The sequence below is a fragment of the Trachemys scripta genome, chromosome 4, assembly GCF_013100865.1.
Source record: "Trachemys scripta elegans isolate TJP31775 chromosome 4, CAS_Tse_1.0, whole genome shotgun sequence".
NCBI classification, from domain to species: Eukaryota; Metazoa; Chordata; order Testudines; family Emydidae; genus Trachemys; species Trachemys scripta.
In genome coordinates this window covers 33,050,344-33,070,104 of record NC_048301.1, presented here as the reverse complement: position 1 = coordinate 33,070,104, position 19,761 = coordinate 33,050,344, and the positions used below count along the sequence as shown (strand labels likewise).

The 19,761-nt window shown below is 42.7% G+C and overlaps 1 protein-coding gene across 5 annotated transcripts in view; it reads right to left on the bottom strand.

Annotated features, from left to right (window-relative positions):
* The window catches only part of EML5 (EMAP like 5), a 290,414-nt gene extending 271,684 nt beyond the window's left edge, over positions 1-18,730 (bottom strand). For all 5 annotated transcript variants that reach the window (XM_034768124.1, XM_034768125.1, XM_034768126.1 and 2 more), the window contains exon 1: positions 18,289-18,730. In XM_034768124.1, the coding sequence (XP_034624015.1) occupies positions 18,289-18,485 (197 nt within the window). In that variant the 5' untranslated portion in view covers positions 18,486-18,730. The remainder of the gene's footprint in view (positions 1-18,288) is intronic.
* Between the last annotated feature and the right edge of the window lie 1,031 nt (positions 18,731-19,761).

The following is a 19,761-nucleotide window of genomic DNA, read 5'->3' as shown; positions in this document are numbered from 1 at the left end:
CATTTCTAAGTTTGGAAATTAACAAAACAAGGACATTTCTCACAACTTTATCTGTCAATAAGAGCAGACAACACCGAGTAGTGAAGTTATCCATTACCCAGGACAACTTCATATATTAAAATGTATTAAAATTAAAATTGATTGAGTAGAGTTCTAATATCCAATTAACCTGTTGCCAGAGAAACACAGAATTTTCAACTCAGGTAATGAGGGCAGAATAAGAACCTAAATAGAATACAAGTACTATTGTGTCTATAAGATCCAATTTATGCAGTATAATTCTTACCAATAGCAACTCCAGCTGTGATAAGCTCATGGTTCTCTTTCCAAATGCTTTCTTTTATCAACAAATTGTTCACGTAGGAGAACACAACCACTACCAGCCTGTATATATACAGTTACTTCCATCAAGCATTTTGTAAATATATGTGATGCAAATGCTAGCCTAAAAAGCAACACAGATATTGTTCGCCTGTTAGGAATTCAAAATACATCCTTGTGCTTGAGATAATCCTCTGCGTCTGTAGAAGCCTGCAAGTTCCAGAGCACATGGCAAGTTGCCTTCCTCTAGAAGAGGTCAGGGTATCCCCCAAAACATCACTTTCAACTTTTCCTTCACAAAGAAGAAACTGAGATTTGAGTTCTAGGATGAGACAGAGTTTCCTATTTTCTTCAATATCTGAAGTAAAAGTCCTTTCCCTCTTCTATTGAAGTTCACATACCACACTTATCACTGTAGCACCCAGGCATCTCTTTTCACCCACACCTTTTAGCGAGTTTTCAGGTTTTTTATTGCCTTTTTTTTTTTTTTTTGGCTATGTGAATCAAGAGCATCCTCAAGAGGGGAAATTTGAAGGAAGTTTTGAGAAGCAAATTTAGTCATCCCACTAGACAATCATGAGCACTCACATGATTGATATACCAAGATGCATTTGCAAAAAAAACTTCATCACTGCTATCAGGCTGGCAAGCAGTGATAAACTGGATGATGCATTTTTGGCCCCACGGCCCCTTTCTCCTGCTCCAAGCTGTCACTCTTCTCAGATAAGATATTTGCAAGCTAGGAGAGAAAAAATCTCCACACCCCCTGTGCTTCAGCAAATCTTCCCTATGGGGCATCTTGGATAGATCTTTTTTTCCTGTGATGTGTACACTGGTTCTGACAAGCAGTGCTAGGAAACTCAAGAAGGAACAAAAAAGAAGACTAAGAAGTTCAGCACAAAGGTGAGAGTATGTGACTGAGCTCCAAGTATGAAGGAAAGAGTCAATCCAGGCCTGTGAGATGAGCAAATCCCTCCTCCATGCTGAGGGTAACCAAAGGCTGGTAAACACTCCTTTCAGGACCTTACTTCCAGAGGCAGCATCAACAGACACTGCCAAGCCATGGACATAGTTACTGGATAAATGGAGGACGGAGTACCATATAGTGGCTTAACAGAGTTCAGCAACAGAAGAACTCCTGCTGATGGCTCAGGAGGCAGCTACTGCTCTGGTAGAATGGGTGCTGAGGTTTCCGGACAGGGAATAGGTTGCTGAAACATAGCAATGCTGGATGCAGAATCCAATCCAGGGAGAACAGACGTTGAGAGGTCTTTTCTACCTTAAAAGAGAACATCAAAGGATAAAGAGCAAACAGGACTTCTTAAAAAAAGCTGTTCTGAAAAGACAATACTGAAGAGCTCTATGGTTGTCTAATCTCAAACCTGTCTTTTGAATTAGAACAAGAGTTAGAAAGGGAGATTTCTAGGTTAAAATGTACAGAGAAAGTTTCTTGAAGAGGAAACTAGGATATATATGGAGAACCACAATTTTTAAATGGAAAAATATCAGACTAGATAGCGGGCTCAGAGAACGGAACCATAAGCATCCTACCCAACAAACTAAAGTGATAGTCACCACAAAGGAAACATTCTGGGAAAGGGAGACAGAAAAATAAATGCAGAGTCTTGAAGAGATATGCTCAAAGGCTGTTGAGGACAAGGTTCAGGTTCCAAAGGGGGACAGGAGACTTAAAAGAAACTAAGATAGGACACCACTTTAAGGAATGTAGTCAAAGGGATGGGAGTCCACCAAGAAGCCTCCACAACTGCTAAGGGCATAGGATGGACCCCCTCGTTGTTGGAAGAAAAGCTTTTTTCAAAGTAGTCCCAGAGAAACTTCACAATGGAGGATATCTGAGGCTTCAAGCAGAGAATTGCCAATCAAACTTTACCCAGACCCGTAAAAAAACATAGGAAGTCTCATTTTTCCAGGAGGAAGGAAGGGTGTAGGTGACTGCACCCCTAATTTAGACATGCTGGAACAAGTCATACCGCCTGAGTTTGAAGTAGCTGGGGCTAAGATGAAGGACCAAACCCTGGGACAACAGTTTTCTCCATCCTGGGTGCCAGAGGCAGAAGCCCTTCAATTCACAGAGCCTGTGAACCAGGTCCACCTGCGCCATTTTCCTCCAGGGTAGATTGGCTGAGCCTCTGGAGGTTTTTCGCCTTCCTCCGCAGCATGGGGCAGGGATCGCTAGCAGGAGGGTCTCTGCCGATTGAGGTCACTAAAACACAGGATTGGGGACTCAATGGCAGAGTCCAGGGAAGGGTCATGTGGCCTGCAGCATGCAGGGGGTCAGACCAGATGATCATAATGGTCCCTTCTGATCTTAAAGTCTATGAGTCTATGAGTTCAGGACCACAAGTAACAGAGGGTAGTAATCTTTCTCCATTTTTAACACCTTATAAATTAGAGGGAGAGGGAGAAAGTTTTAAGCCCTGTTCCCTGGCTAAGTTTTGGAGGAGGCAACCTGAGCCCAAGCAGGGGTCAGGATACCTGCTGCAATATTAGGGAATTTTGAAGTTGCTATTCGAAGCTAATAAACTGATGCTAAGAGCTAGGGACTTATCAGTCAGAAAGTTAAAAGCTTCTAGGTATAGAGACCACTCCCCTGGATGATGTTGGGGTGGCTCAGACAGTCAAACTGAAAGTTCAGACACCTGGAAAAATGTAGAGTTTTGAAAGACTATAGATTCTTTTCCACCCACTTGAAGAGGATGGTGGTTCTCAATAGGGGTTTACTTCTCATTCTGCCTTGACTGTTGAAGTAGGCTATCTCCATCACATTGTCAATTCCGATAAGGATAGACTGGAGTGGAGGAAGACTCAGGTGGAGGACAAAAAAAACAGGCTGCCTTCAGTTCCAGGACGCTGACATGGAATTTGCATTTCCTGGGTGACCACACTCAGGACAGAGCTCAAGGCACAATGTGCAACCCAACCAAACAGGCTGGCAGATGTGGCTGTTTCAGTCCAAGTGGGATCCTGAAAAGGAGACCCATTTAGACTGATTACTTGGTCCAGTCCTCACAGAGCAGATATGTTTAAACTTCATCAGGAAACTAATCTACCATAGGTAGGTGGAAGGACAGCAATTGTTTTAGTAATGACTGGAAGTGGAACCTTAGCCAAGCACAACACCAGAAATCTCACGATCATGCATGAAGAACCCTGATCTCGTGGACTTGAATTGAGTGAGGAGTGTTTCCAACTCTAGAATATTCTTGTGGAACGGGAATATCTTACCTATTGCTAAATCAATGATGCTCCAAGATATGAAAGATCTCTGAGGAATATAAGGAGCTTTACTATGTGTTCACCAAGTCCTGGGACAGCCAAGGTGATACACTGACTACTGCAGACGTTTTCAAAAGAGAATTTGCTCAGAACCAGCCATCATCCAAGTGAGGATAATACAGATACCCCTCTCAGAGTTGCAGCTACCACTCCCATCATTGTTGAGAAAGTCTTAATGGTCAATACAAGCAGAAGGACAAAGTCTTGAAATAAAAGTAAAGGTGGCCAGCAGCAAACATCAGGAACCGCTAATAAGATGTGAATGAACAAGTAGTCAATGGGTGCCAAGAAATTACTTGACTCTATGACTGTCTGGAGTCCTAAACCTGGCACAGCAATCTAGCCCTATGTTTCTTGTTGCCAGGACTAAAGGTCAGTATCTGCAGCATGTCTGGCCTTTTCAACAGAGATCAAGCATCATACTTAAAGAAGGTGATTTATTGCAGAAACAGAAATCTGTGTTGGACACCACCCTATGTTGGTGCAGCTTAGTGGTCACCAATGCCTCAATGCAAGCCAGCTATGTATTGACTTGTGCACATTGTGTGAATGTGAAAGCACTACTGAAGGCTGTCCTGTCACTGAATCTATACCAAAGCAAATGGCATTCACACTGAGTCCCACTGCCTGATGTGGGAAATTCACTTTGTTTTTTTGAGACTAAAGCATTCAATACGATCAAGGCTGTCTATTCACCTGACTTATCAAAAGTGGCCAGGATAGCTCTTGGGTTCTTGTCACAGAACTTGATTGAGGAATTATTTTTCAAGTGATGGCAAAAACTGAAATGAGTCAAATACTTGATATATGGTTGTATAACATGCAACAGTTACTTTCAAATGAACTAAATATTTTATGAATAATTAGCAAAGGGAATTCAAAAGACTATTATAGCACTATAATTCCAAACTCATCTGCCAGCCATGCCAACTGTAAAATGACTAATTTGTATAAATGTCCTCTGGTCACTTTAAATCAGAAAGCTGTATTGTTAGTTTCAATATTGAATTCTTTTCATTTTAAAATTCCTGTGCCTGGACTACAACACTAAATCAATCACAATTATGATTGATCACCTGCAGAAAAATTCTTTTGACCAAACTTAACCCTTTCACAGTTGTAACCTAGTGACATCATTGTAAATATTTGGGCAAATTGCAAGGTAACAGATTCTCTCTCTCTCATACACACAAAACCCTTAAGATCATAAGATGTGAAACTAAATTCTCATGCAAATACATTCTACTTTATTTTTCAATCATGCAAATTATAAAGTATGTCAATCTAAGTCTGTGAAAGTTTGAAAAACAAAAAATCATGTGATTCACTCAGAGAGCACAAACATCTGAAGAACTGAAATACCAAGTTTTCAATATACAAATGATGCAAGAATGGCATTAATGAACTTCTGTTTTATAACTCTTGTACCATCAGTTCTTCATATTATGTAAGTGTGTTGAAAATCCACAGGAGTTGTATTATGGATTAAATTCCAAAATTCAGTTTTCCAAGAATTAGAAGGGTTAAAAAAAAACAGCACGTTAATACTAACACATTTGGAAAATAACAGCTATTAAGAAAAAAGGGACAACTCCCAAATAATTGGCTTTTAAATATTCCGTTGATTTTATCACAACAGCTTAATACAAATCTAATTTTAACAGCTTAAAACAACAAGCAAAATTTGACTTCATGCAAGCTATTAAGTGATAGTACTTTATGCAAATTTATTCAGCTAACCCCTGTGGCCTTGTCTCCTCACATCTCACCCTATAGCACTTTAAGAAAAATGTTAAGTCAGCCTTACAAAGCTGTCATGAAAATATATCAGCCCAGGTACAAAATCTACTTCATTATCCGTACCATGATGGCGACTAAGGTAATGAAATCCAGCTGAAATTGCAGGGAAAATTCAGATAGACAGAAATCTAAAGTAATTACCCAAATAGGAATTTGGCCAAACATGAAGAGTAATGCCCTTAAATTCCTGCACAAAATGACTTTGGATTTTTAATGATCAAATGTGGGCAGGCACTCAGTTTTATTTCTTATTCTCCAACATTAACCCCATGTTATGGTATGGGTTCAGTACTGATTCAGAGGAGGAAGTGCCAACTATCTGTTCAAGAGCAGCACTTTTTGAAGCACCTACATGCTCCCTCATCCAAGTATTGACCTGGTCTGATCCTACTTGCAAGTACTGACAGGATCAGATCACAAGGTGGAGTAAGTGCAGACTATGAAAAGCATGATGAGTGAAGGAAGGCAAGCTTGTAAGCGCTTGGCTCATTACTGTGTAGATCTACTTCAATACAATATAGTGTTTGAGGTTTGTGATATGTTTTTACAGTGTCCTTCTTGGTGGATAATTTTCTAGTATTTGTGTGTATCGATGTAGCACTTAGAAGAGAGTGCATTGAAGAATTCTTATGACAGATACTAATTAAAGTGATAGTCAAGTTTTAGTTCCAATTGTTCTACCTGGACTCAATTAAATTTAAAAGGTTTTATTGTCTCTATTCCAAAATACTTTCATTCAACCAAACCAATTTAAAAAAAAGTTACTAAAACACTTTTTTGGTCATTTAAACAAAAAAAAACAACCTCCAAAAATTATACAAAATCTAGCATGTGTGTTCCCATGTTTTCTGCTTGGTTTTTTAAATAGAAATTTACATATAAAGTCAAGACTTGAAAAAGTCTTTTGCTCACAGCAAGAAAGAAGATTTCATAAGCAAATTCCATTGATGCGTTCAGAATCAAGTTTTGTGGGTTTGGTGGGTTTATATTTTTCTTTTAGTAAGTTTCTAGGCCTTATGGTTGAGAAGAAATGATTTCAAATATGAACAGTATTGTAAATAGTGCTGTCTTTCTTAATCTGCAAATGGACAGTTCTAAAGCCTGTGTTATTACTCATAACTGTGCTAAGCATCAGCAGAGTGGGGGCATATCTATATGGTGGTTTGGTGCCTGGTGAGCTAGGGTGCAAGTCTACATCGCTGTAGCCTGCCACGCAATAAGTGGCCATGTGGATTTGTACCACACATTAAAAGTACTGTAGTGCATTTTCATCTACTGCTGTTTCAAACAAACAGTAAATCAAAGCTTTTTCAAAACAGCAGTATATCAAAATGCACTACAGAATTTTTTGGGGCACAGTAGCATGGTTCACACAGTCACTTAGTGTGTGGCAGGCTACTGCACTGTAGAGCAGGGGTGGGCAAACTTTTTCACCCGAGGGCCACATCTGGGAATATAAATTGTATGGCAGGCCATGAATGCTCACAAAATCGGGATTGGGGTGTAGGAGGGGATGAGGGCTCTGGTTGGGGGTACGGACTCTGGGGTGGGGCCAGAAATGAGGAGTTCAGGGTACGGGAGGGGGCACCGGACTGGGGCAGGAGGTGAGGTGCGGGGGGGGGTGAAGGCTCTGCCTTCAGGTACAGGCTCTGGGGTGGGGCTGGGGATGAGGAGTTTGGGGTGTAGGAGGGTTGGGGCATGGTGGGAGGCTCAGGGGTGCAGGCTCTGGGCAGCGCTTACCTCAAGCGGCTACCAGAAGCAGCAGCATGTCTCTTCTCTGGCTCCTACGCAGAGGCATGGCCAGGCAGCTCTGCACACTGCCCCGTCCGCAGGTACCGCCCCTGCAGCTCTCATTGGCCATGGTTCCCAGCCAAAGGGAGTTGCGGGGGTGGCACTTGGGGTGGGGGCGGCATGCAGACCGGAGCCCCCTGGCTGCCCCTACGCATAGGAGCTGGAAGGGGGCCATGCTGCTGCTTCTGGGAGCTGCGTGGGGCAGCCCCCGACCCTGCTCCCCGGCTGGAGCGCCGGAGCAGGGCAAGCCCCAGACCCTGGTCCCCAGCAGGAGCTCGAGGGCAAGATTAAAATGGCTGGCGGGCCGGATCAGGCCTGCAGGCTGTAGTTTATCCACCCCTGCTGTAGAGTCATACCCCAGCTTGCCCTGCACTAACTACAGATAAGGCCTGAAATTAACAAGAGTTTGATGAATTTCACAATTGCTATTCAGAACCTTGTGGGCAATAAAACTGCCAAGAATAGGGTAAATTTCATCCTACTTTAGAAAGCAGCACAGGCAGGTACTGAATGCATTCACTAGGAAGGACTCCTAAAAACATTGTGTGAGCGAAAGACTAGCAGAGGTCAGCAGGAAGAAAGAGAGATCATTCCTTCTTCCTTCCAGAGGCCAGAGTGGGAGCTTAGAAATTCAGACACCTACTGGACAGAGACCAAAAATATGGAGACCCTGAGTAAAATCCAGGGACAGCACCCTGGTAAGAATCCAAGCACCAAGTGGTAGGGAGGTGAACTGCTTAGCCTGGGTACTATCCTTTGACAAAGGAGAGCCCTCATCTTAATGTAGACCTTCCTATGATAAAAGTTTTCAAGCTCTGTCTGTGTATGGTTTTGTTTAATCAAAAACCCAATTTTCAGTTGAGAAATAGTTTCAACAGAAAAATTTCAACCATCCCTACAGATAAGCAATCTCTTTTTCTTCTTTGAGGACCTCTGTGCATTCCCACTTGTGGGAAATTAGCAAGCAATGCTCCACCAGGTAGATGGTTGGTGAGGAGCTTTTAAATAAATATGGACCCTGCTCTCCCAAACTATACATTAGAATATGATGCTAGATCCAAAGAGTAATATCTGGTGAAAATGTGCACCCAAACACCTGTAGAAAGTGCCTAAGACATGCCTTTGATGCTGCAGTGGCTCTCATGGAATGGGTCTTTAAACCAAGATTTACTAGTTTCCTAGTACACAATATCTACTACTGGGGGAATTCTGCACAAAAACATTTAAAAATTCTGTGCATGATATTTTAAAATTCTGCAAAACTCTGCATATTTTATTTGTCAAAATAACAATATAATCATGCCAGTTTAAATTATTTTGGTAATTCATTAAGAAAATATCTGTTAGCAAGTATGTCTGTAACAATACAGACCAAAAAAAAAAGGATTCTGGTAATTTTTTTGACAAATAGATTCCTTACTAGACATATTAATACAGAACTTTGAGTAATTCATTTAAATTACAATACAGAAGTGTATTTCCTGCACTCGTCAGAAGTAGTGCAAAGACTTGGGAGTGTCATGGGTAATGGAGGAACTGAGGGAGAGGAAGGAGCCTGGAGTGAACCAGTTGGGTTTGGGTGGGAGAAGTATGGAACAGGTTTTTGTGGGGAGGGGAAGGGAAAGATTGTTAAGGAGTTGCAGAGCCTCCCCCATGCAGACCCTGGCTGATCCCAAGCCTCTCCCATTCAGTCAGACACTTCTGCCCCAGTCCCCAAATGTGCGCCCCATCCTGATAGGTCCCTGCGGTCTCCTCCCCATGTGGCCATGCACCTCCACTCCCATTCAGCCCCTGGCTCAATGCTGTCACCCCACTAGCCGTTCTGAACCTCAGTCTGTGATCCCCCAGCAGCCCCGTGTGCTCCATTATGTCCTAACCTGGCTCTGTGGGCAGGGTGCTGTGATGAACTTCTACTCCTGGGGGAATTCTGTGACACTGCACACACAGAGATTTTTTTCCCCCCACAGAAAATACATTCTGCCCAGAGTGCTTCAGTTCCACCTTTTGCCCACCAGAGGCCTCTGTGGCCACCAGAGGCCTCTGTGGCACCAATATTAGCCTGCTGCATTCATGCTGTTGGCTGTTCAATGTATTTTCTGTGGAAAAAAATAAAATTCTGCAAGAGACATGAATTCTGTGCCTAAGCAGTAGCGCAGAATTCCCCCAGGAGTAAATATCCTATACTTCTCCTATACCAGGATACTGGGCTAGATGGACCTTTGGTCTGACCCAGTAGGGCCATTCTTATGCTCAATACCTGTACTCCAGTCATTACTAATATTACATCATATTTCTGTTATCCCTGTGATATCTGGTTTAGCTTCCTGCACCAGTAGTTCTAGTTCCTCCATTTTGTTACCCAGGCTCCTTGCATGGGTATGCAAACATCTTAGTTGTTTCTGCTTGGCTTCATCCAGATTCCTCAACAAATGAGGTACAGTTATTCTACTGCCAGTATTACCTATCTGACTGTAGGCTTCATTGGTATTGGCACTATCTTTCCTCTTAATGTCCATTCTCCTACCCACTGCTGTTCCTTTCTTCACTGCTGTATTCTCTCTTTCTTGATTTTCCTCCTGGTCAATATTAGAATCAGACATGGAGACTACCCAACTGTCTCCCCTAAATTCCTAGCTCTTTAACACCTGCAATTAACTGAAAACAAAATTAACGCATTAATTTTAATACGTTAATAGCATACATCTGGGTGGGGAGGGAGGCATCGACAGCGAGGGGGCTGAAGAGTTTAATTTTTTTTTAATTGCTTGACTGCTCTAGTTTGCACTGAAGAATATTTGCCATTCTCCACAGTAGATCCTGAAGCGGTCTGTGTTTGTCAGCAGGGGAAGAATGAGGTCTCCACCAGGGTTTTCACCAAGTCCTATATGTAAACCACATGAGAAGCTGAAAAAGACGCTGAATCATATTCTTCCATGATGTCTGGATCTGAAGTGAGGGAATAAGGTCAGAGCCTAGAGGTTGAATAGGGGAATGCTAAAGATTAATCTCCAAAGGGGCTGAAGATACTACAAGACTGCTCCAGATCAGAACCAGGAAAGCCAATACAGACACTGGGTCAAGCAACAGAACAGCATGTGGAGGGGTCACAAGCAGCCTTGACAGTGGTCCTCACTCAGACAAAGAGACATCAAAGATGTCACTGAGTTCAAACCAGTGAGTTTATTGGTGCCGAAACATGTGGCTCTGTGGATAAGAGGTGACAATGGTACCATTTAAGAGCTTTCAATGCACTCATGGGACAGAGAGTACAAAGGAGAAGGGAGAGGAAATGTCCTCTTTTTTTCTTATACTTGTGTCCCTCTTATGGGGAGATATGTTTCCTCTTTTTCCTTTTGCCCAGATGCACATCTGAACGGACTTTTGGTGTCAAGACAGAGGCATTGATGCCTAAGGATGGGTCCACAGTCTGTGCAAGGGACAATAGTGCCTAAAAAAGAGTCAATGCCAAGGTGGGCACTTCCTGCACTTTTGCCAAGTCTACTGAGGCCTTAATAGACAACATCTGGTTGGTCTTCAGAGCTGCTTTTGATTTAACCAGCATGAGTAATCCTGCATTAAGGATTTGTTCCCAATATAATTCCAAGGAGATTTTGATCTCAAGCCTATGATAGAAGGCAATGCTGAGGCTAGAGTGGCAAAATGTGTCTTGGGCCTTTTGTCAAGAGGATCTCAGCATGGAGGCTGGTCTCAATACACTTGATGAGCCTCAACTATCAATCTGTAGACATTAAGAAGCCAGATGAGCCTGGAGTCTCAAATGTCTCTCCCCTCTAGCATGGGAAGTGAAGTCTCAGCAAACCGCACACCAGATTACGCAGTGGGTCTCACCGAAACATAGAAGATCCTGGATATGGGCATTGATTTCCAGTATGATCGATGGGCAGGAAGGGCATCTCTTGAAGCCATTACTGGGATGAGGGCCCAGTATGGTCCTAGTAGTGGGTCAAATGAAGACTCCTGGGACAAGGGAAGGTCTAACTACGCTAAGTGTTCTATACTACTCTAAACTAACTATTTACAAAAAATACTAACGGAAGATCCTAGAATGAGGACACAAAGATGAATTCCATTCACTCTCTCTGGCAATGGCAAAGGAACTGAGGCAGCTAAGGGGGTACACTCCCTCATACTGAGTAAGGCAATGACATCACTTCCAAGCAAGAACTCTTGTACAGCCCCAACACACACCACTTTGCAAGGCAGTTCGATGTCTCAGTGCTGGGGTGCCATATCCCACAAGTGGGACCACACAGAGGGCCCTCAAAGAAGAACAAAACATTAGAATCTATTTACTGGCAAAAACAGCATTAACTCAGAGTTAAGGTTGATTGGTGGTACACCTCTACCCCGATATAACGTGACCCGATATAACATGAATTCGGATATAACGTGGTAAAGCAATGCTCCGGGGAGGTGGGGCTGCGCACTCTGGAGGATCAAAGCAAGTTTGATATAACACGGTTTCGTCTATAACGCGGTAAGATTTTTTGGCTCCCGAGGACAGTGTTATATCGGGGTAGAGGTGTATGTTGTCCCCCTGAAGAACGTGGAGTTGAGCAAAACTCAAACTTCCAAAAACAAGGATATCATAGAATCATAGAACTAGAAGGGACCTCAAGAGGTCATCTAGTCCAGCCCCGGCACTCAAGGCAGGACTAAGTATTATCTAGACCATCCCTGACAGCAGTTTGTCCAACCTGCTCTTAAAATTCCCCAATGATGCAGATTCCACCACCTCCCTAGGCAATTTATTCCAGTGCTTAACCACTCTGACAGTTAGGAAGTTTTTCCTAATGTCCAACCTAAACTGCCCTTGCTGCAATTTTTCTCCATCCTCCTTGTAACAACCTTTTATGTACTTGAAAACTGTTATGTCCCCTCTCAGTCTTCTCTTCTCCAGACTAAACAAACCCAATTTTTTCAATCTTCTCTCATAGGTCATGTTTTATAGACCTTTAATCATTTTTGTTGCTCTTCTCTGGACTTTCTCCAATTTGTCCACATCTTTCCTGAAATGTGGCACCCAGAACTGGACACAATACTTCAGTTGAGGCCTAATCAGCCTGGAGTAGAGCGGAAGAATTACTTCTCGTATCTTGATTACAATACTCCTGCAAATACATCCCAGAATGATGTTTGCTTTTTTTGCAACAGTGTTACACTGTTCACTCATATTTAGCTTGTGATTGGTGGTACAATCCCCAGATCCCTTCCCACAGTAATCCCCTTCCTAGGAAGTCATTTCCCATTTTGATATGCATAGTTAAGGTTTTCCATGCAACCTTAAGTCTGCCCTCATTCAGCAGTGCCCCAATATTCCCTGTTAACACACACTGCTTTCCTCTGCCAATCCCACAGTTTCTGAAATCTACAAGCTCTTCACTTCCTTTTACAAGCTGTTCACTCTCACACACAGAATCCCATCTAAGACTATTAAAGAACAAAAGGGGGAAAAAAGTTGGTCAGATGGATACTATTTTGGGAGACGACTTCTATCTCCAGAATCCCTGCTCAAATGACCCCAAATCTGGAGCACTAATCCTACTCTGTATTTTCACAAGGCATAGAAATTTTCAAAAAAATCTATACAAATATGCGGATTTTTATGCGGATTTTAGAGGACCTAAAAGCATCTTGTTATAAACAGCGAGGATGGATGGAGGGAAAGGGCTGTTCTACACATCCGTCTTCAGCATAGGAGACTCTGAAAGGTCTGAAGCAGCCTATTCATCTCAATGTGATGTTCTCAGCTGAGTGAGAACACCCCATGAAGAAAAATACAACCTGAAACAATTGCATCTCAGAGGGTGTTCTCATTCCCCTCCTGAGTGCTTTAGAGCCTGTGATATGCATGAAGTATGTTCATCCTCAGCTCCCCTCCCAAAAGGACAGGACTTTCCCAGAACCTGGATCACATGTGGGGCAAGGAGAAGGCTTCATACCTCCCCCAAAGGGCAAGGCCAGAACTCAGTTCACATGACTGTGGTAGGGAGGTGTTCCAACCCTTGTACATGGGCACATGGGCCCCAAATCCTAGCACATACAAGGAGAGCAGGAGAGGAATTCAGACACCATCAGTGGGGCAAGGCTCCCTATCTCCCAGCTCATGAGGGGAGTCCCAGAGAGGCAAGAACCCTCCCACATTTAGACACACAGGAAGGGAGACTATGGGGCTGACAAGTGCGCCTGCCCCATTCTCCTTCAGTCCCTCTGCCACTCACACTCACATCCCCCTTCTCAATGTCCCACTTCTCCACTCCCGCTAATCCCCACACCACCCTTACCTGAGCCTCCAACCTCTCTCCCCTCCCCTACCACCAATCCTAATTTATTCCCCTCCCCTCACTCCAGCCGCAAAGATCTCTCCTTTGACTCCCCCACACCTCTGCCCCCTAATACTCCTTCCCCTCCCAGGAAGTATTTACATATCTAATTTTATCCTTCAAAGACTTTGATTACATTCCCCACAAAATAAAATTGCCACCCATGATTCACAAATTGCAGCAACCTCCAGCCATTCAGTCCCAAACTCCTTTTGTCTTAGGTGGGGGCTTGTGATTAATGTATCCTTAGTTATGATAATTGAACCCATCAATCTCAACAAGGTCAGTGATTCATCCAATAATGATCACCTCTCAGTTTAACAGTACCAGGTAGCAGAACTAAAGTGTTTTTGGGGGGCCCTGTAACTCAGAAACCCGTCTCTTAAATGACCCCAAATTTGGAACACTAACACTACTGCATGCAAGAAACACCAAATTTCAAAGCAATCCAAATAACCATTTGGATTTTAGAGCACTTACAAGAGTCAAGTTTTATAATATATAAAATGGTGGGAAAGGAAACCCTCTGTTTTTTCTGTATTGACACATGCACTATAAAAAAATTTACATTTTCTTAAATACCATTCTCAATTTGTGTCCTCCAAAAGCTTAGTGGAAGCCATATACTACTTTGGGTAAAACTCAACAGATTGAGACCATTTTGGCCTGCATCACATCAATAGTTTGATCTTTAGCTCTGGCCAGAGAACCCACCTAGAAACTTTTTGAAAAATGACTATTTTCGTGGGGGGCCTTATATATATATATATATATCTCAGGAGACCATGACTCAAATGACTTCAAAGTCAGGTCACTGCATCTTCCTGAGCCACACCAAACTTCAAAGGAATCCAACTAAACATGTCAATTTTGGAGGATTTAGCAAGGCTGACCTTTAAACAGAAGTTGTGACACAACTTTAACTATAGTGGCACTGCTGAACTACTCTAATAAAGAATAAGATAGAATGTAATACTGAAAATATTATAATATGCATCAATGATATACCCTCACCTGGAATACTGTGTTCACTTCTGGTTATTGACTCTCAGAAGATACATAGCAAAAATAAATGGAGTCCTAATACGAGGAACAAAAATTATTAGAGGCATGGATAGCCCTTTTATGAAGAGAAATTGAGAAGACTGGGACTGTTCATTTTAGAGAGGAGACAAATAAGGGGAGGGACATGATCGAGGTATGCAAAATAATTAATGATATCAGAGAAAGTAATTTGAGTGATTCTAATTACTCTCTCATATAACAAAAACAAAAGGACATTCAATTAAATTGAAAGGCAACGAACAGATAAAAAGAAAACTTTTTTTCTCTCTCAATGCATAATTAACCTGTGGGACTCATTCCCACAGGTAAAACTGAGGCCAAGGGTTTACCATGATTAAAAATAAGATTAGACATTTTATATGGATAATGAGGACATCTAGCTAAATTAGGTAGGATTAAACCATGTGTGTGTGTTTTATTTTAAATAAGAGGTTTAAATCTTGACACCAGAAGCTAACCACTAACTGATGGTACATCGCTACCTCAATATAACGCGACTGGATATAACACGAATTCGGATATAACACGGTAAAGCAGTGCTCCGGGGGGCAGGGCTGCACACTCCAGTGGATCAAAGCAAGTTCAATATAACGCGGTTTCACCTATAACGCAGTAAGATTTTTTGGCTCCCGAGGACAGCGTTATATCGAGGTAGAGGTGTATTAGGAGGAAACTGTCTACTATGGACAAGTTATTCCATAATTGACCACTAAAGCAGTTCTGGCACCTTTCTCAAGCATCCAGTACCCACCATTATCAGAAACAGGATACTGGACTGGTCTAGAGGGACGACTGGTGTGATCTGGTATGAAAATTCCTATCTTCCCAAGTGCTGCTTAATATCAGAATGCCATTCAAAACATGCCATATCTATGCAGAAGAGTACCAATGATCTACCCACCTTGTATTATGGGACCTAGTTATCAAAAGTTTATAATGCAATTTAAATTTAGCAGATGTAGATCTGTATGTATTCAAGTTTGATTTTTTAATACATTATAAAGTTTAAAACCTCAGTCCTGCCTTTACAACTGAGAACTCACGTATGCATACAGAAATGGCAATCCTGCAGTTTTCTTCCTGCAGAGATTGTAAGTAACAACATCGCAGTATTCAACAAATGTGTTTTATCAAATCAAACTGTATGAGCAAATTTTCAGTACACTGAAAACTTGCTACTTTATGGAGAGAAAATAAAGCAGCTATAATGATTATTCTGTTATATAATTCCACCTTCAATGACATTCTCACATTTTTCCCATAGCTAATTTCTTTGAGAAAACAATTTAATATAATATTTCAGGATGATGAGATACTAAAATGTATCTTTAAGAACTAATGCCCTCAGTCACCAAAGTTAAGTTTGAAAAGCTACCAAGGATGGGGTTGTTGTTTTATAAAGGAGAAAGTAGAAAGTAACCCCATTAATCATAAAAAAAACGATGGTATCATTGGAAACAGTCGTTCTACTGTTGAGATGAATGTTCATTACATCTTCAAGTGTTCTAACAGTTCTATATAGTCTTTCTAAAGTTTGATAGGTATACAAAACTGTACAAAATTGAAAATACTCCCCGCTCCACAAGGGTGTCCTCAGCAAACAGATAAAGAATCAGATCATCATAACAGCACTACTTTGTAAAGCAAGAACTTCCTGTATGTTTGATCATGATACCACAGAAGCCAAAACGTATCTACTAACAATCAAGGAAGTCACTAAAGATTTCCCCCTTGCAGAATTTCTGCTCTTTGGTACAGTTTGAATGATAGGTAGTTATTAGCCTGTTATCTCAAATTAGCACTCCATACAAACATTCATAGAGACCAAAGAAATTTCACAGTTGGAAGCCATAAACAATTTCTTTCTCATGGCCCAATCCTGTCAACACGTCTACCAGGTGTAATGCTGTAAGTAGCCCCATTGAAATCAACAGGGAAACTTCATGATAACAAGTGCTACATCAATGAGAACTATTCATGTCAATAATAACTATGTAGTAAACCTTTGCAGGATTGGGCCCTTCATTCGTATGAGCTGTTCTCAAAGGAAGCAAAGGCTCATGGGGGCTATGGTGAAGGATTTTCCACAATGCCTGAGGAGTTGATGACAATTCTCAAGGTGCTTTTTTGTTTCAGATTAAGAAGAAATTGTCAAAAAAAGAATGAAATGACCATAGAACAAATAGCTAATTCACATATCTGATCCAGCTTGGTTGCATAGTACACCACAGCATTCCATGAGCTACCTAATTTTTTCTTCTCATTTTGAGCACCAAGTAGGAATTAATTTATGGACAGAATGGTCTGTAAGAGAAGCTCATACCCATACTGTAAAATCTTCAAAAGTTTGAAAAGACCCTAAACAGAATTTTAAGATCAAAATAAAAACAGAAATATTTGTGGCCATTTTGGTCCAGATTTCTAGAATGTATTAAACCCTGAATGAAAGAGTCAGCATCCATTTTACTCTCTATGTGCAATGCTAGTTAATACCTTTGTACAGCAATTATAAAAGATATGCCAAGTGCTTTCCAGCATCACAAGCAATTCACACTATACAATGTGTTTTTACAAGATTTACTGGCTACTGAAAATTGTTCTCTAAATAAAAACAGCAGTCAAAGGACAACAATATTTAAAATCCACACACAATGAGGCCTACTGGAAGAGAAAGGATTGCTGACTCAGGTTCACATCTACCCTTTATACACTTCAAAATACTGCCACTGGCCTTCCAATGCTACCTGGGTATCCAAAAACCTACTATTGGTTTGGTGTATTTAGGAAATAACTCTGCCTCCATGACATCTACTCTGCTTCTGCACCACTGGTGTTTAATCTTTTTTATTAACTCACCATTTAGCCTACTACAATTAGACAGATTTGTTGAATAAATTTCAAATGTGCAAGAACGTTTGGTATTATAAAATTCTCTTAAACGTTGCAGAAACTTTCATTTCCATACTGTAATCGCTGTATTTTAAATGTGGGCCAAAGGTCTACCTGCTGCAGATTAACCTCCTCCTGAGTTGAATGACTTTGAAATGCACATCAGATTACTACTTCCCACTTCCCAGCCTTTTGACTTTCACACACAGATGGGAACCAAGCAACGGTCGAGACACATCATTTTATACTGGCAAAATATTGACATACAGCCATGCATACAAATTTCAGCACCAAGCACCTGAGGAAAGCAAGCAGTGAACCGCGCGATCCAAAAGCCGTTTCTAAAGGGATTTCTATTCTTGCTGCCATACAAGACAAACTAAATTGGGGGGGGGGGGGAGAGAGAGAGATTAAAGCCACACTGTCATTGCCATATTCCGATTCTTTCCAATATTCTGCTTGTGATCACGCCAGGAGAAAGGGGTGGGAGGGCTGGTGATCCTGGCACGGGACATGACACAGTCCGGTATCCCAAGTACAATTTGTACCGATGTTTCTGAGGATCGGGATCTCGGATACCCGGGGATGTCCTGGTGCCCCAGGCAGGGCTTCGCCGGGTGCTCCCGCGGCTGAAGGTGGAGGCGATAGGGGAGAGTAGGGGGTTGCAGGATAGAAGGGTGTCTCTAGTCGCTGGGACATCCCGGTGCCCCGGCCGGATTTCGGCCGGAGCTCGGGCGGCTCTGGGGCGAGGGCACAGGGAAGGTCGTGAGGGTCTCGGTACCTGATTATGTCGTCCTGGTGCCCCAGGTAGAATTTCTGCCGGTGCTCCCGGGGGCTGTAGACCACGCCGACCCCCGCCACGAAGTAGACGATCTCCTTAGCCGCCGTGTAGTAGAGGTTGTTGCGGCACTGGTGACCCCGGTAGCCATAGACCCACTCTAGCCGCAGGTGGCTGTTGGGGGCATGCTGGTCAGCCATGTCCCCACCGCCGGCCGGCTCCGCGTCTCCCCCGCCGGAGCCCCAGAGGAGAGGGGGTCAGTTACCCTCCCCCCTCCCGGGCTCGGTGTCTCCCTCGCTAATCCCTGGCCGCCGACATGGATGCCCGCTGCTGCCTCTCCTCCGCCTCCTCACAGAGGGCGCCGCCGAACGAGCTGGGCTGGTCTCCTCGCGCCAGACATGGCTGCACTGTGACACCGCCCGGAACAGTTAGCGCCAGAAACGGCTTCCCCTCAGAACGGGTTGTTGGACCGTAGTGCGCATGCCCGGGCCGCGTGAGCATGCCCGGCGCCGCCTGCGGAAAGCGCTGCCCTTCTCTGCCGCCAGAGTCCGCTCACAGAGTGGGTAGAAAGCGAGCGGAGGGAGGAACGGACAGGACAGAGCAGGGGGCAATACATGGCTGGGGAAGGGTGAAACAGGTGGAGGGAGGGGCAAAGTCAGGGACAAAATGCAGGAGCTGGGCTTAAGAAAGAGGCAGGTGGGCTGATTGGCAGCCAGGGGAATGGACAAAGGGGACTGGGCTGGGCAAAAGGAATGAAAGTTACCAAACGGGGTGAGCCATCTGCAGTGGTTGCCAACATGCGGGGTGGGTAGCAGCGAAACCTGTGTTTCTCTGTGGAGGTTACATCTCAGCACCACCTGCCCAGGTCGTGTGGTGTCTAAAACTGGGGGTAGCCCAATGTCTAGAATAAGCAGCTCTTCTCTAGCTGAAATAATGTATCGAGCAACCAAAGACGGCTTGATTCCATGAAGTAGTTTACAGATACCCTCTACTTCCAAAAGGGTTCCAGAGTTATCATATATGGCTGTAGTGTTTAAAAGAATTCCTTATCAGTTTACATAGGTGTAGCATGGCTGCATATAGCCTCATCTCTTATCTGCAATGCTGTGCCTGGCCGGTACTTCATTCAGTTCCTGTATTGCGCTCTTAAAAATAAAATAGTATTTAAAATACTTTTAAATAGTATTTTTATTACACATTGTCCTTAGCGCACCATCATTTACCTTGATTAAAATCATGCTAATGTCAAGATGCTATTTAATTTATGGTTTAAATCGCAAATAATCATGGAAAATAATAATTGACAGTATTAGCTAAATCACATCTCATAGTGTTTTCTGGTATAACACTTCCTATGGTCTTAGTGTGATTTTATAATTTACGATTATTTCTACATTTGTTCTTTTTCCTATAGGATGAGTTTATTCTTTACCAGATGACTTTAAGGTTGTATGAATTTCTGGGTTATCATCACAA